General features: G+C 43.9%; 1 protein-coding gene across 1 annotated transcript in view; it reads left to right on the top strand.

Annotated features, from left to right (window-relative positions):
* The window catches only part of prdm5 (PR domain containing 5), a 74245-nt gene extending 65195 nt beyond the window's left edge, over positions 1–9050 (top strand). The window contains exons 15-16 of the mRNA XM_080431074.1: positions 528–632; positions 7303–9050. Coding sequence (XP_080287200.1) covers positions 528–632; positions 7303–7467 — 270 coding nt within the window. The 3' untranslated portion in view covers positions 7468–9050. The remainder of the gene's footprint in view (positions 1–527; positions 633–7302) is intronic.
* The last annotated feature ends 7097 nt before the right edge of the window (positions 9051–16147 follow it).

Raw genomic sequence — 16147 nt, forward strand, 5'->3', positions numbered from 1 at the left:
CATAATGTAGCTTGTATATCTGCTATTTTTGAACAGCCACATTTCGACCCCCCCTGGAACCCCCTAAGGACCCCTGGGGTCCCCCGGACCCCACTTTGAGAGCCAATGATATAAGGGGTCGGGGGTTGGAGTTATATATGCCTTGAGGCATATAACATTTTCACGCTGTAGTAATACAAAGGAGCGTGTGTGTGTGTGCGTGCGCATGTGTGCACTAAAATGACAATGTGTTTTTTGTGTCTTCCTTCGCATTGCGCCTACACTTGTTTTACTTACGCGTTAGTTACGGTGCGCGGTACATATGTGTATCATTTACATCTGTGTGCTACGCCTCGCTACGTCGTGGAAGGTGAGGTTTCCGCCAGGTTTCCTCCATATGTGTAAGAACTGTAGACCGTATTGTCTATATAGCATTGTTCCCCAATCTATCCAGATGATGATGATGTGGCCCCCCTCTGAAATGGTGTGTGTATGTGTGTGTGCGTGTGTGCGTGTGCATGTGTCTCACTCTCTCTCTCTCTCTACAGGAGAAGCCATACAAGTGCAGTGAGTGCAACAAGGCGTTCAGTCAGAAGAGAGGCCTGGACGAACACATGAGGACACACACCGGGGAGAAACCCTTCCAATGCGACGTGAGTTCCTCCCTCCAACTGTCGACTGTAAACACTAGGGGTGGGACGATATGGGTACCTCACAATACGATATATATCACGATATTAGGCCCACGATAACAATATATATCACGATATTCGACGATGTTCGATATATTGCGATATCACGATATTCGATATGTATTGCAAGAAATGTCACCAACGATATATCACGATATCTGAAAATATCGATATATTGCGATATCACGATATATTGCATGAAAATTCACCAACGATATATCACGATAGTCCTTGTATTCAATTCATAAACACATAAAATAGCACCAAACAGTTCAAAATCATCATTACACAAATACAGAGTAGGAAAAACAACGTATCACAATATCGATATTTTTCGGCAGCATATCGATTATTTATCGCGGGAGAAAGTATCGCAATATATCGATATATCGTCCCACCCCTAGTAAACACATCCCGTTATCCCTGTCTGTGTTTGTATGTGTACCTGCGTGCATGTGCATGCGTGTGTGTGGTGTGTGTGCGTATGTGCGTGCGTTTGTGTGTGCTATACTAAATGTCTTCACACGTTGTAGGGTTTGAGAAATAGACGTTGTGAGGACCATTTTCCTCACAAGAGAAATAGTTGTTTTATGGTCAGAAAAAGTTTTAGGAGTTAGATATTTAGGTCGGGGTTAAGATTAGGCATTTGGAGTTTAGTTTTAGGGGTTAAGGTTGGAGTTACGCCTGATTTAGCTCACTGAGATACTAGGATGTGTGTTGGTGTCACGCACCAAAAATATGGGAAATTAGGGGGACAATAGGGGACAATAGGGGACAATAGGGGACAATAGGGGATAATGTCCATTGTGTCGGACTTGGCATTCTGCATTCACAAAATCCCTGTCCTAAAATGTTAATGTCCTCACAAGCTAATACAAGTGTGTGTGTGTGTGTGCGTGTGTGGGCAGCAGCCTCTGGCACCAGGCCAGATATGTGCACGCATGTGTGTGTGTGTGTGTGTGTGTGTGTGTGTGTGTGTGTGTGTGTGTGTGTGTGTATCATAGATAGCGATCTGGCTCCTCTGAAGGGGCCTTGGTGGGTTGATCTCACGTAAACACATCTCGAGGATCAGAGAGCAGAAATTACCTCTACTGCTTATAATACTGCTGCAGTAATAATTATTCTCAGAGACGGAGATGGGGGGGGGGGGGGGGGCAGAGCACACAACGAGAAGATTGCACAGATGCACGGCAAAGGGCCTTTCTGAAGTACTTTTTCTCTTTCTTTTTTATCTGAGTCCTACATTCTAAATCTACAGTATAATAAGGTTTTGTAAGAATAATCAAAACGTGCAAATAAACCGAAGTTTTCAAATAATTGTAGTGGAGTAAAAGTACAATATTTGCCTCTGAGATGCAGTGGAGTAGAAGTAAAAGTATTACAATCTGGAAGTACTCCACTAAAGTAAAGAAGAAAACCCTCAAAATGTTACTCAAGTACAGTACTTTACAATTTAGGCATTTAGCAGACGCTTTTAATCCAGAGTGACTACAGTAAGCAAAGTAATGCATCAAATGTCTTGTAATCTACGATATAGGTAAACCAATAACCTATCATCAGTCTAAACAGTATAATATAAAAATGTAAATAATATGTACATTGAAACTATACAAACCATAGGATGCCAGGTCAACAAATGAACCTGGCATCTGTCTAAATAACATACATTTTAATTACATATCAACCTTTGCATAAGCCTGCAAGGTGTAAAGTAACTAAGTACATGTACTTAGTTACTTTACACCACTGTTTCTCTGTAGCCATTTCTGAAAATTGAAAACATTCTCTCTCTCTCTCTCTCTCTCTCTCTCTCTCTCTCTCTCTCTCTCTCTCTCTCTCTCTCTCTCTCTCTCTCTCTCTCTCTCTCTCTCTCTCTCTCTCTCTCTCTCTCTCTCTCTCTCTCTCTCTCTCTCTCTCTCTCTCTCTCTCTCTCTCTCTCTCTCTCACTCAAAAGCCACAGTCGTGTCTTAAAGAATGTCTTACATCCAAAAAAATCCGATGAGATTTTCTTAAACCTTCAGAAGTGCCTGACATGAGGAGTCTGTTCAGAGCGGAGCACTGCTGTTAGTGGTTACATTTGATGTACCTGAACTTGACGCGCCACAAAATAAAAAAAAACAACAACCAAAGAAAAAAATGTTTCTATGAAGCGAAACCCCAATCTAACGGACTGGACGACGTTTCCTTTTCATGATTCTATACACAGTTCTGTTCTGTGTGCACATTCTACCAAACCTTCCTCCCTCAAAGCAGGAACCCAGACAAGTCGTGGACACCATGAAATTGCCATCAAACATCCTTTGTTTTTGGAGTTTTTTTTTTATGGGGGGGAGGGGATATTCAGTTCACTACGTAAAGTGATATTTCTTTGGTTAAAATACGTTTTAAATAGCTCTATATTCCCATAGTAATCATTGCTACAGTATATAGAGTGTTTGTGCAGTAACAGGGGTCTCTCCAGCTCTTTAGTAAACAGAAAAAACATTTTCAGGATGGGATAAATGAAATGTCTTCCAATCAGGAAAGAGAACTTCAAATTGGAATTGTGACAATATAAAATTGAAGCTGATCTCCACCTGATAGGAAGAAATGACTGACCCACTTGAACATGTACAGTATTTCCCGTTTATTAACACATCGTGTGCCAGAGGTTTATTAAAATAGGGTACATCTAGTGCCAGCGTATCTTCCATCCACTTACGCTGATATGTTTCGTGCTGTAGAAGCCCCGACGAGGACGCGCATGTAAACAAAGCCTGCGTGCGAGACGGCGGAGGGTCCCGACTAACGCCTGGAACAATAATATTTCTATGGCGATCCTCCATTGCAGTGATCGCCGATCGAAAACAGCTCATTTCCACCACGTTAAAAAGAAATAGGAGATATTAAGCTTTTAGTCAAGGAGTTAACATTGGAGTGGACGACAGGAAACATTTTTGACATGGATCCACATCCGGCCTCTCCTTCTTAGAGACTCCTTGGATGATCCCAAATTTTCGTTAGAGCGCCCCACGTGGGAAAAAAATATAAAAAACAAAAATGGCCCAAAATGGTCCGGACCGTTTATTGCACATAACGCATAGCTTCTCAAAAACGGTCCGGACCGTTTGTGGCACTCAATGTGTTAACACAGACTGCCATGGACATAATATTACTTCATCTCAAATCAAACGCTTGACCGCCAATGACGTAATATTACGTCATCTGGTGTTTTTAGTGATTACGCTAGAGGGCGCTCTTTACCAACCTATGAATGATGCCTTGACTTCGAGAGAAGGATACTTTCGGAAATGATGTCATCTTTAAAACATTTTCACCCTGTCCGCTACAATGTTACATTTATAAAATGTATCTCGGATTTCTATTCCCTGATTGCGTTTTTGGTGAAAACGAGCTATATTCAACTGCCGATGACCACAGAACGGACGATCGCGGTTACAATGGTTTTTTTATCCGGTAGAAAGAAGACAGACTTTTTCCACGAGACATTGTGTGTTTACATCCAAAAACATTCTGTGGATCGTCAAAATAAGGTAAAACGGCTGGCAGTGGCGGATGAATTAATGAATGAATACCTGCCAATGAATGTGTTAAAGAGCTGGAGAGACAGGGAGACCCCCTGTTAGTGAACAAACACTCTCTAGCAATTATTATCAGAATATAGAGCTTTTAACAAAGAAAACGTTTTGTTTGAACCAAACAACATCACTTTAAAACCCTATACACTTCCATCGTACGACAAATAGTGTAAATAGCAGATCTACAAGCCCACAATGTGACGCGTTGTGAGCTTGTACATCTGCTATTTTGTAATAGCCGACGTATATAGTTCAAGTGGTCAAACCTGTGAGCTTGTAGATGAACTTTGGCCTACAACGACAGGCCCAAAAAAGGGGACGTCGGGTTGAAAGTGGTTAATAAAAAAAAGGAGCGCATTGTCAATCTCCATATTGAGTCTTTATCGCAGCGTTAATATCATCTCCATAGCGGTGGTGTTTATTCCTCAGCACAGCCAGGCAGTATCTGTGAGAGCTGCAGATTGAGCAGTGAGAGCCAGAGGGGCTTTGGGGGGGGGGTTGGGGGTGTGGGGGGGACAAGCTGCGATTCTCGAGCCAATGTGTGGAACTTGCAGCTTGAACGCCGGCCAACGGTGGATTACCGTGATTGATAGAGGACGATGGAGTCATTTGTTTAGTGTAAAATGGCTCATTTGTGACGGATGTTAAGTCCAATACATTCCCCCCTCGCTACCGGTGGGAGAGGGGGGGGGGCATCTCCGTCTCCAAGCCCCAAGGCCCCCTTTTTTTTGCGTGTGATTTACTAATCATCTCCAGTTTCTCCCGGCTGCGCTTCCCGATTAAGGCTCTGGCTGCTTGATATGACTATAAGCCCCATGGCCAGCAGACGTGTTGGCTAAGAAAAGCTGGGAGGGTGAATGAGGTTAAAGGGATCGCGCTTCAAATTATCAATGCCCGTCATTTCAAGCTAGATTTTCAGCTTTTCTTTTGTATCGATTGCAACAGCCACGGCTACTATTTTTTAGCGTGCTCACGTTCCAGGAAAAGAAAGTTTCGATTAGCTTGAAATCCCCATCAAGATATCCACATTCCACACACAGAGCATGTGGACTGAAATGGTACCAGCTTATGGTGAGCATTGGTAAGGAATGAGGATCCATGTATGGAGATGAGTCCATCTTTACATGCCCACTTCCCGCAGTTTTGTTTTTGTTTGGTCAATGCCTTTTAAAAGCTTTCACGTGGAAAATCCTGGCAGTTTCTTACATTCTGCATACGGTCTCTCTGTCGGGTGGATAGAGAGGAAGTGACCGACCTGGAGCAGTGGTGTGAGGAGAATCACTTCCTGATGAATGTCTCCAAGACCAAGGAGGTCATTGTTGACCACAGGCTGGGGAGGAAGGGAACCCACAACCACCTGTCACCGTGGTGGAGAGGGTGGAAACCTTCAAGTACTTGGGGGTGAACATACGCCATGAAAAGCTGAAATGGGAGGAACACACTACTGTGGTGGTCGCAAAGGCACAACAGCGCATATATGGACTCAGACGCCTCAAGGGGTTCGGCAGTCCACAAATCATCAAGGCCTTCTACCGAGGGACGATCGAGAGCCTGTTGACAAGCAGCTTCACCAGCTGGTATGGGAGCTGCACAGACATGGACCATAAGGCTCTTAGAAGGGTGGTGGTGCGCACAGCCGAGCGCATCGCTGGATGTCGGCTGCCCAGCTTGGAGGAGCTGTGCACTGTACAGTGTTCTCAACGGGCCTGAAAATTAAGGCCCAGGCTTAACTGGGACCTAACTGGCCCGGCCCGAACAATTAACATAATTGTAGGCCTGAAAAAAAGTGTCATCATGTGCTTAATGTCCTCAAAGTCACGAATCCAACAAGCTTTGAACTGAGCAGATTGGACCTTCCCCGTTCCAGAGATAGTTTTGGCCATTTTCGCCATTACATTTTTTTTTATAACACAGGCTAGGAAGGTCGGACGGTGACGAACTAGATCGAGGAAAGTTCACTTTACAATTTCCATCGGCCTCACCTTTCGGCCGCTAGGGGCCCCTTTTTGGGAGGTAATATATATATGTATTTTTTTGTAATGGCTTTCACAGAACCCGAGGCTCGGCTCGTTCAGGCCAGAAAACGTCGGGTAGGGTTCGGCAGAATTTGAGAACTGTACTGTACACCCAGCGCTGCCTCAGAAAGTCCCTGAGGGTCATCAAGGAGCCCACACACCCCCATAACTACTTATACATCCTTGTGACAATAAACATATTGAGTCTTGAAACCTCATATGTCCAAAACTGTCACTTTTCAGGATTCAAATTCAAAAATAGCAAAAGTAGCAGATCGACAAGCTCAAAATGCATCGCTTCACGCCGTGTTTCGAGATCTGTTACTTTTGTGTGACGCTGTAGTAGTCATGTAGGGCGTTAATTTACAAAAATGTTTCTGCCCGACAGCAACGAGATATCTGCAAAGCATTAATATACTTTAGAGTTTCAGACCGAACCTCAGTGAAGGGCACGTAACTCAGAAGAGGTGCGACGCCGACGTCACAGCGAACGCCAGTCAGAGCCTACAGTAACTAAACGCAGCATTAGTTTAGGAAGTATGCAGGGGTGTTCAGTGATACAAAACAAGCTCTCCCCCCAGTAATGAGCAGAAGACTGGCTCGTTGTTTCCGCCCGCTGTGCATTCGTTGAATGCACTCTGTGGATACTGGTTGGATTACCCAATTCTAGTGAATCAAACATATGCATAATTCATAGGATGTTGAATACTAAATGAGAGCAAATAGCTCCATAGGGATGCTTTTGGGGGGAGAGAAATACTTAACATGTACATTGAACAGAGATGATTTTGATGAGGATTTGAACACCACCATGGGACATACGGACAGGGACTTTAACATATAATATAAAGCAAACTCTGATGAAGGCCCGAGTAGCCAAAGCGTGTCCGTTTGTCGACTGCTGCTGCGGTAAAAAAACAGAAAAAAGGAAGCATATTTAGTGAGTGTGGACCGTTTCTTTTGTTTGCTGAGAGTCCGCCCCCTATAGTATTTGAATACAGGGACCTTAATATCTCCCACTGCTCTGTGTCTCTGTAGGTGTGTGACCTGTCCTTCAGCTTGAAGAAGATGCTCAGCCGGCACAAGCTGACGCACAACCCCAACCGACCCATGGCGGAGTGCAGCCTGTGCCACAAGAAGTTCACCAGGAACGACTACCTCAAGGTCCACATGGAGAACGTCCACGGAGAGACGGAGGCCTAGCCTATAGGCCCTGTCGGGAGAGCAATCAGCATTGACTGAGAACAAAATTAAACGCTATCAGATTACCGAATGTCCGAGAGAAACCCGGTTAAAAAAAATATATATATATATATATATATATACATGGGGAAAGAAAATACCAGCCTTTCGATATTATACACATGCCAGAGTATGGAGATGGTTAGAGAGAGTTTTCAATAAGAAAACCTATACTGTACTTAATAAAGTTTTAAAAGGCTTATAAATGTTAGATATCACATTTACCGGGGGCTTTTGGATCGACCTCAGGAGCCAAACATTTGTCAGCTGTCTCCAGACCTCGTCCCTCTCTCTCTCATCTCTGTCACACGGACGTGCTAATAGCCGTGACATTTCCTTAATGAAAGGTTGGGATTAGTGTCTCTATATATGTAGCCTCACGCGATGCTGCCAATCTATCCGAGTTCCAAACTGTTTTTACTGTGACAGCATGGCCTCCCTTACTGTACCTTACTGAACATTTTACTGAACAAAACTTTACTGCAACTGTTTGAAGGAGGGAGACCTTTTATGAACTCTTTTTTTACGAAGCAGACTCCTTGGTTCTACTGATGCACCATGCACATGTACAGTTTAAATGAAACGTCATCGCTTCATTCATAACCGTTCCTTGAGGTTCAAAGTGTCTGCCAAAGAGGCAGAGCTGTACTGTATCCGGGACGCTCATGACATTAAGAACAGTTAAGCTAGCTAAGCTGGCAAGCAGCCTGACTGCACACCTCACAGGGAAAAAAAACAACTCAACACTTTTTCATCTTCTCTGTAATATGCAGTATATCCAGTGCCTTAATTTGTTTTGTCTGCATTATAACAGGGCTTTTACAAAGTGTTATGAGTTACTGTCCAATATAGCGTGCATTGTATGTATTGTGGGCCTGACTTATACTTTGGTGCACGACGGTGGGTCCTGCGCCGTACGATGCCGTATAAAACAGGCAAAACTGAATGATGTCCTCTGGTTTCTCAAACACAGAGAGTAACCAAAAGCGGATGGCGAGACGTTCTCACAGGCTGAGAGAAACTCCAGGGATCGCTGTGTGTTGCCATCCATCCAGTACCTTTAGTGCTACGATGCTAACGTGTCACGGTTTTGTGGGGAAAGCTCGAATTTGGTGCTGCAAACAAAACAGGGTTGAGGAGAAACATTGCTCCAGAAGGGCCTACAGTTACATGTTTTCTGTGTCTGGAAGTCTCTGGACTCTACTCTACTCCTGGTTCTCACATGTCTGTCACCAGGCCAATGTTGCTGCGCTCCAAATTACATTAGGAACAAAAGACTGACAATGAGCCCAAGGTACTCTGTTCAAATGTAAGGAAATGTTCTGTTGGTTTAAACCGACCGTCCCCGGGGACCTGGTACTTTATATGTTTACATTGCTGTTCTGTGTTACCGCGTGTATTATTATGTGTTTCAATGGAAGTGCAATCCCTGTTCCCCCCTTTTTCGTCTGTTTTTTCTGTATAACCACCAGAACCCTTTTTATTTCCCCCCGTTGTGTTCCTGCCGATTGCCGCACATTTTCCAGTCTGCCGCTGTTGGTTTGTGTGGGACTGTGAATTGTCACTTCACACGTTTTCTGTTTGGAAATGTATAAAACCTCGTCACTTACCAAACATCCATTTCCTCTCTTAATTCTGATGACGTGCTTGGTTGAGCTGTTGACTCTGGGGCTGCATGGAAAAGAGTCGATTAGACGTGGTCTGTTAATGTAACCTCTATTCCTGGGTTGGGAGGCTGAGAGGGGACGCACGCGCAGGCAGGGAGGACTGGAATTAATGATAGTGTTAGTGATATTTCTTTGTTAGAACAAAAAAAAAGAAATAAATAGTGACAAGGTTAACGCTGTATATTCAGATAGTAATCAGTGCTATAAAGTGTTTGTTCAGTAACAGGGGTCTCCCCTGTCTCTCCAGCTCTTTAATAAACAGAACATTTGTTTTCAAGTGGGTTGCCAATTTCATCCAATCAGGAGAGACCATAGATACCCATGTATCTACTTCAATTGTATAGTGTTCGAGTTTCCTCACTCCCAATTTCAGTTGTTTATGAGTTGTCTTTCCTGATTGGATAAAAAAAAATCATTTTGTTTACTAAAGAGCTGGAGAGACCCCGTTACAAACACTATAGAGGTATTTAAAACTTTTTATTTAAAGGAAAATCACTTACTGTACCTTTAAGGCAGGGCTGTTGTTTTTGTTGGATGTTTTCACCCCAATACCAAGGTCACCACCAGCTCAAAGGCCACCTGCTTGAAGTGACACAATGACAATCAGAATCTACTTTATTGTCACTTCACACAATTACACAAAATATTTTTGTGCAAGCTCTTAACATTGCAGTTACAGGAATAGTTATAATAGGGAAGAGTGAATAGAGAAGAAAGGAACACGGAACGCAACAAGTCAAATAACATGAAGGCACAGTAAAATCAGATATACAAACATATGGTGCATGGTTTAAAAATGATCAACGGATAGATCCGGCAGATCTTTCCATTGGGAAGGCAGAAATGCTTCTGTGCAGGTGGAGAACATATCGCTGCTGTCTGTCAGGCAGAAACCTTGTACCTGCATATTTATTTGTATGTTTTTTTTTGTAAATTAATGCCCTACTACAAAAGTTGTGAAAATAGCAGATCTCCAAGCTTGTAGATCAGATGTTTTAACTATTTTAAACTTTTCGTTCTTTATCCTTTTCTTTAAAGATACCGTAATACAAAAGGAACGGTTTTGGACGTACAACTTTATCCACCCGACAGCAACGATATCTAGCATACTATAAATATAGTATAAATATTGTGTGTCTTGTAAATGATTTATTTTTGCACTGTAGAGGAAATATTTCGTCCTCCGCCCCCCACCACACACACACACACACACACACACCCATATGCAAATAGAAATGCTGTTCAAACCGACTGTAAATCCTATCACATGTGCCTTTGGCTTCCAGAAAAAAGCAACCCTAACCATCACAGTATGTCCATAACAATCATCACTTTTTTGATCTAGCATATTTACTGTTCCTTTAAAGGCATCACTGGATGCCACAGTAGTTGTCACATGTCACGTCTGGGCTCCATCTTGGTACTTGACGGCGTAGAGAGATTCAAATCACACACTGACCGCACTGTGAAATCCTGAGTGTTCATTTAACTGTGAGAGTTACGGGTCCATTTGGTTCCATTTGTACACTCTCAGTGTTAAATGAACACTCAGGACTTTAGGGCAAGGCAAGTTTATTTGTATAGCATATGTAAACGACGAGACAATTCAATGTGTATTTTTTTTTATAGGAAACACCTATTCAGAACATAGAGCAAAAAACTATATAAAATAACATATATATGTAGTTTTTTTTAAAGGAAAAACAAATGAATTAAACAATAAAACTGAAAAATAAGAGAGTAAAATTACATAAAGAATAATTACAAAAAAATCTCAATAAAATGCAGCGGCCAACACAACAGAGTTTCTAGCTGTGATTTTAAAGAACTGAGAGTCTCCACATTCAGTCATAATTCTAGGGCCATAATAAAGCGTATAGTGTACATCTTATTCTTTAGAGTGTATATGTCTTGTTCGTGCGAGTCTGGTTGCTGTGCCAGTGTCCGTGGGGAGTATGGTCTGGTGATGACATGGTTCTAAGCACCGCATGCGGCCATGTTAGACCTGCGCTCCCTATGGAGCTGGGTTCACCGCATGGCCAACGCAGGGCGCGGCCGCCGCCGCTCACACGCGGGGGGCCCCCATGGCGAACACAGGGGCCCCCACGCCGCTGCCAACTGTGGGGCCCTCGTGCTGCCCTATAGCTACAGCACCTGCCTGTTAGCTGCCAGTACCTCTTTTAATTTCAAGGAGCCCCCCCCCCTTCTTTAATACACATATAGCCTACACCCTGGTTCTATGTTCCCCTGGTTGTATATTCCCCGGGTTCTGTGTTTCCTGGGTTCTATGTTCCCCACTTACAACCCAAACCCCTTTAGGAAGGGGGAACATAGAACCCGGGGAACATAGGGATTTTTTCTTTATTTAGAGTAGCTAATTATTGTTGAACTCTTTTTCTCCCCAATCTAGTCGTTATGCCAATTCATTCCTCCCCACACACATTTCTGTGTTGTCACTGCTGTCGTATCCTACTGACTCACCTGCCACCTGCCAATTGGCCCTGAACACGGGCCAATTGTGTTCGTGTAGACGCTCGACAAAGCCGAATGCACCACGGTGGATTCGAACTCACAAGGGCAGGGACTGTACCACTGCGTCACCAGAGCGTACATGGGGGAACATATAGATGATCCCCAGAGCAGCAAGGGTTCATTTTTGATTCCTATAACTATCAATCATTTAGCTGGGGACCCCCCCTGGAACCATCTCAAGGACCCCCTGGGGATTCCCGCAGACCCCAACTTAGAGAAGCAGTGGTCTAATGTTGCCTGTTATCTTGTAAACATGCGTCTCAGTGGTGTGTATCCTGTTGTCCCCCTCCCCCCATCCACCCACCATGCTGCTGCACCCATCAAACTGATCCCTGTGGGCTGGCCGTCTCTGATCTGAGATCAGCCTCGTATCTCTGTCATTATGCCTCCTCTTCTCCTTCACATCTGTTTTCCCATGTCTTATTATTATAGCGCTCTCTTTGTGTGGTTCCACGTCTTTTTTCAGAACCGTTCCTCTGCAGCTTTCTGTCCACGTTGCTCCCCCTGGTTTTTACGTGTCCTGTGAGGGCAGTGGTGGTGGTGGAAAGTAACAAAGTACATTTACTCAAGTACTGTACTTAAGTACAATTTAGAGGTATTTTTTTTACTTTACTGGAGTATTTCCAATTTGCAACTTCTACTCCACTACAATTATTTGAAAACTTCAGTTACTAGTTACTTTGTAGATTTGATTATTATTACAAAAAATACATTAACCACTGCAGCCCTATATACATTTAGGCCATTTGAAAATAGCCGATCTACAAGCTCACAATGCGTCACATTGTGAGTTTGTAGATCTGCTACTGTATTTACAAAAGATTTTCAGACATTTTATACATTTGAAAACTTGTGAAACAGGACTTTCTGCATAATGAGTACTTTCTACTTTTGGTACTTTAAGTACATTTTGATACCAATATTTTGTACTTTTATTTATTTTGAATTCCGGACATTTACTTTTACTTAAGTAAAAGGTGTGAGTACTTTTTACACCACTGTGCAAGGGTTGTTTTTTTCCTCGTGGGGACTTTCCCCGTGACCCCGTCGTCCGTCTGTCCCCTCGCGTCCCCCGCTCGAATCAAACCTCTCCCCCCCCCCTCGAGTGAGCGAGCGCCCCGGCGAGTAGCGTGTGTCTCTCTCCCCCAGCGTCATGCCAGGGGCTCGAGAGTCAATGTGTTTCTAATTACATGTTTTTACTGGAAGCACCCGGTTTCCTGTAGCTTTTTGCCTCGCCATCTGCGAGCTGCGGCCAGACCCGGCCTCTGACCAGGCCGTCCACAGAACCTCATGCCAGCCACGCCCCACCGGCCTAGCGGTGTCATTACCACGCCGGCCGGGGTTTTACGGCAAAACCGCCGTCACGTCGGGAATGACACGGACAAGCTAGTGCGAGCTCCTGACCTGGCTGTTTGGCAGTGGTGTAAAGTAACTAAGTACATTTACTCAAGTACTGTACTTAAGTACAATTTTGAGGTATTTGTACTTTACTTGAGTAGGCCTATTTCCAATTTCCAATACTTTTACTTCTACTCCACTACATCTCAGAGGCAAATATTGTACCTTTACTCCACTACAATTATTTGAAAACTTTAGTTAGTTACTTTGAAGATTTTGATTATTATTACAAAACATTAACCACTTCAGCCCTATATACATTTCTATCTACAAGCTCACAATGCGTCGCGATGCGACGCATTGTGAGCTTGTAGATCTGCTATTTTCAAAAGATTTTTACACATTTGAGAACTTGAAATGGGACATTCTGCATAATGAGTACTTTCACTTGTAACAGGGTATTTCTATATTGCAGTATTGATACTTTTTTTTTTAAGTAAAAAATTTGAGTACTTTTTCCGCAACTGCTGTTTGGCTTCCGCGTCACCGTGGAAACCTGGGTATAGTCCGGAAACACTTCCCTCTCCTTGACCAGGAGAATGTGGAAAATGTGGGATGCCCGCCATGCACGCGGGAACGCCGTGCCATGCAGAAGAATTTTAATGTGCGTCGGGGAGGGCGTGTGCGCTAGTGTGTGTGCGCCTCTATTCCTGGGTCAACCACCACACCAACCCAAGTCCCCTTAAAGCCTATTCTCTATTCTGTGGAAACAGAAGGAGTGGCACCACACAAAAAAAAACCTTGATACGCAAAACCAACAAAAGGTCAAATGCTTTGACCACAGAGCTGGAGGGCTGAGGACAGGAAATAGCTACTCTGGACGGGGTGGTGGGGGGGGAGTTGGGTGGGGGCGGAAGGAGTGCTTTTAGATATCAGGGCTGGAGACGGAGAATGGCTTCAGAAGTGACATCCAATACACACAGACAGTTGGACAGACTTAAACGCTTTCAACCTGGTGTCCTCTAAATAAAATGGTAAATGGTGCATTTATAATCACCTGTTTCCTAGGCTGTGTGTTTTCCACTTCCTGTCGATTTCGTTCGATATCATTGGTCATCTGACCAGTTTCATTGGATTTCATTGGATCAAATCGACAGGAAGTGGAAAACACACAGCCTAGGAAACAGGTGAATACGTAGCTCCTTTATACAAAGCACTTTACAGTGTGCATTGCATTAGGGTGACCATATATTCAGCCCCTCACACGCAATACGCACGTTCACCATGCATGCGCGCGAACAAACATGCACGTCCATGCACGCACACATGTATGCATCATAGGTGTTGCATACAAACAATGACTCAAAGAACATTATAAACGTCCATGCAACCACTGAAAGCAACTATTATTGTTGTAATTCTGGCGAAAACCGGGACAAATTTGTGTTTTAGAGATATTTGTCGGGACTCCGGACACGCAGCTTGAAAAGGGGACAATCCTGGCCAAACTGGGACGTCTGGTCACCCTACAGTACGTACATTATATTCACACACTGATGGCAGAGGAAACCAAGCTGCTCACAAGGAGCAGTTAGGGGTTCAGTGTCTTGCTCAAGGACACTTTGATGGTAACCCAGGGGAGTGGAGATTGAACCAGGAACCTTCCGATTCCCAATCAAGTCCTGCTACCCCTTTGACACAAAGGATTTCTGGTTCTTTGGGGTGGTTGAGGTGCCAACCACTGTGGTACAAAGAACCTGTTCAGCCCCTGTATGGTTCTTTAGAGGTTCTCTACTGGTTCTTCATCTTAGTTTATACACCTCCAATGGTTCTATGTAGCACCATTTGATAAAGGTGCTGTAAAAATAGGTCCCTTAAAAGAGGTTCCCCTATGTTTACCAACCAAATAACCACTTTTAGTGCTATTTAGCAACATTTTTGTTGGGCTTAATTGGTTAACTGGACAAAGGGCTTACTGCAGTATTTTTTTCCCGTCCACCACTACTGGTGTCTGTCTGTCTGTCTGTCTCTGTCTTTCGCTCTCTCTCTGTGTCTCTCTCTATGTCTCTCTCTCTCTCCCTTTGTTAAATGACAACATGGTTCTAATCTGGTGTCCAGACTCCGCCCCCCCAGGCCACAGAGAGGAGCATCAGGTCAGGTAGACAGGAGTTATTTCATTAGGAGGAAATTGGGAGAGGAACCATCATTAAACCCTCCCCTACACACAGACCTTCTCCTCATGCAGCCCGTTCCCCTGGGGGGGCGTACGACCCATCCCCTCCCCAATCTCTCTCTCTCGACACACGCACGCGCACACGCACACACACACACACACACACACACACACACACACACACACACACACACACACACACACACACACACTTCAAACCAGCCAGTGTGCTGGATGTGTTTTATAACCACTTTTCAATCTGGCTGTCCCTCATGTTCTAAATATTCAAACCTTTTCAGGAATTTTCATAAGTTTTCTGCAAATAGCAGTTCTAAAAAAGTCGCCATTTCAGATCGGCTATTTTCACAGCGTGACAAATAGCCTGAGTATTGCTTTGTCCTTTTCAATCACGTTCCTTCCGCGAGATTGGTCGAGACACAAAACCACACAAACAAATAAAACAAATTACACAAACAAAATGGTCCGGCGTCCATGCTTTATTGTGTTTGCATGTATGTGCCCGCAAGGAGACGAGACCCCCTGTTTGAAGCAGGTCCACCACAGTGGTCCTGCTTTTTAGAGTCCGAGCCACAACTGTGAGGAAAGCCAGGGCAGCATGCGGACACTCCACACATGGTCAGGACCACTGTCAGCACTGCTGACGAGGTGCAGAGCCCATGTTCACTAGAGGTGTGATGAAGAACCAGCTGTTTCTCTCAGGCAGTGGTGGAAAAAAGTACCCAAAGGTTTACTCAAGTAAAAGTATCAGTACTGCTTTGTAGAAATACTCTGTTACAAGTAAAAGTCCAGAATTCAAAATGTACTTGAGTAAAAAAGTACAAAAGTATTGGTATCAAAAGGCACTTAAAGTACCTAAAATAGAAAGTACTCATTATGCAGAATGGCCCATTTCACAAGTTTTCAAATGTAT

This window comes from Gymnoscopelus braueri, assembly GCF_963280865.1.
Source record: "Gymnoscopelus braueri genome assembly, chromosome: 6".
Classification (NCBI taxonomy): domain Eukaryota; kingdom Metazoa; phylum Chordata; class Actinopteri; order Myctophiformes; family Myctophidae; genus Gymnoscopelus; species Gymnoscopelus braueri.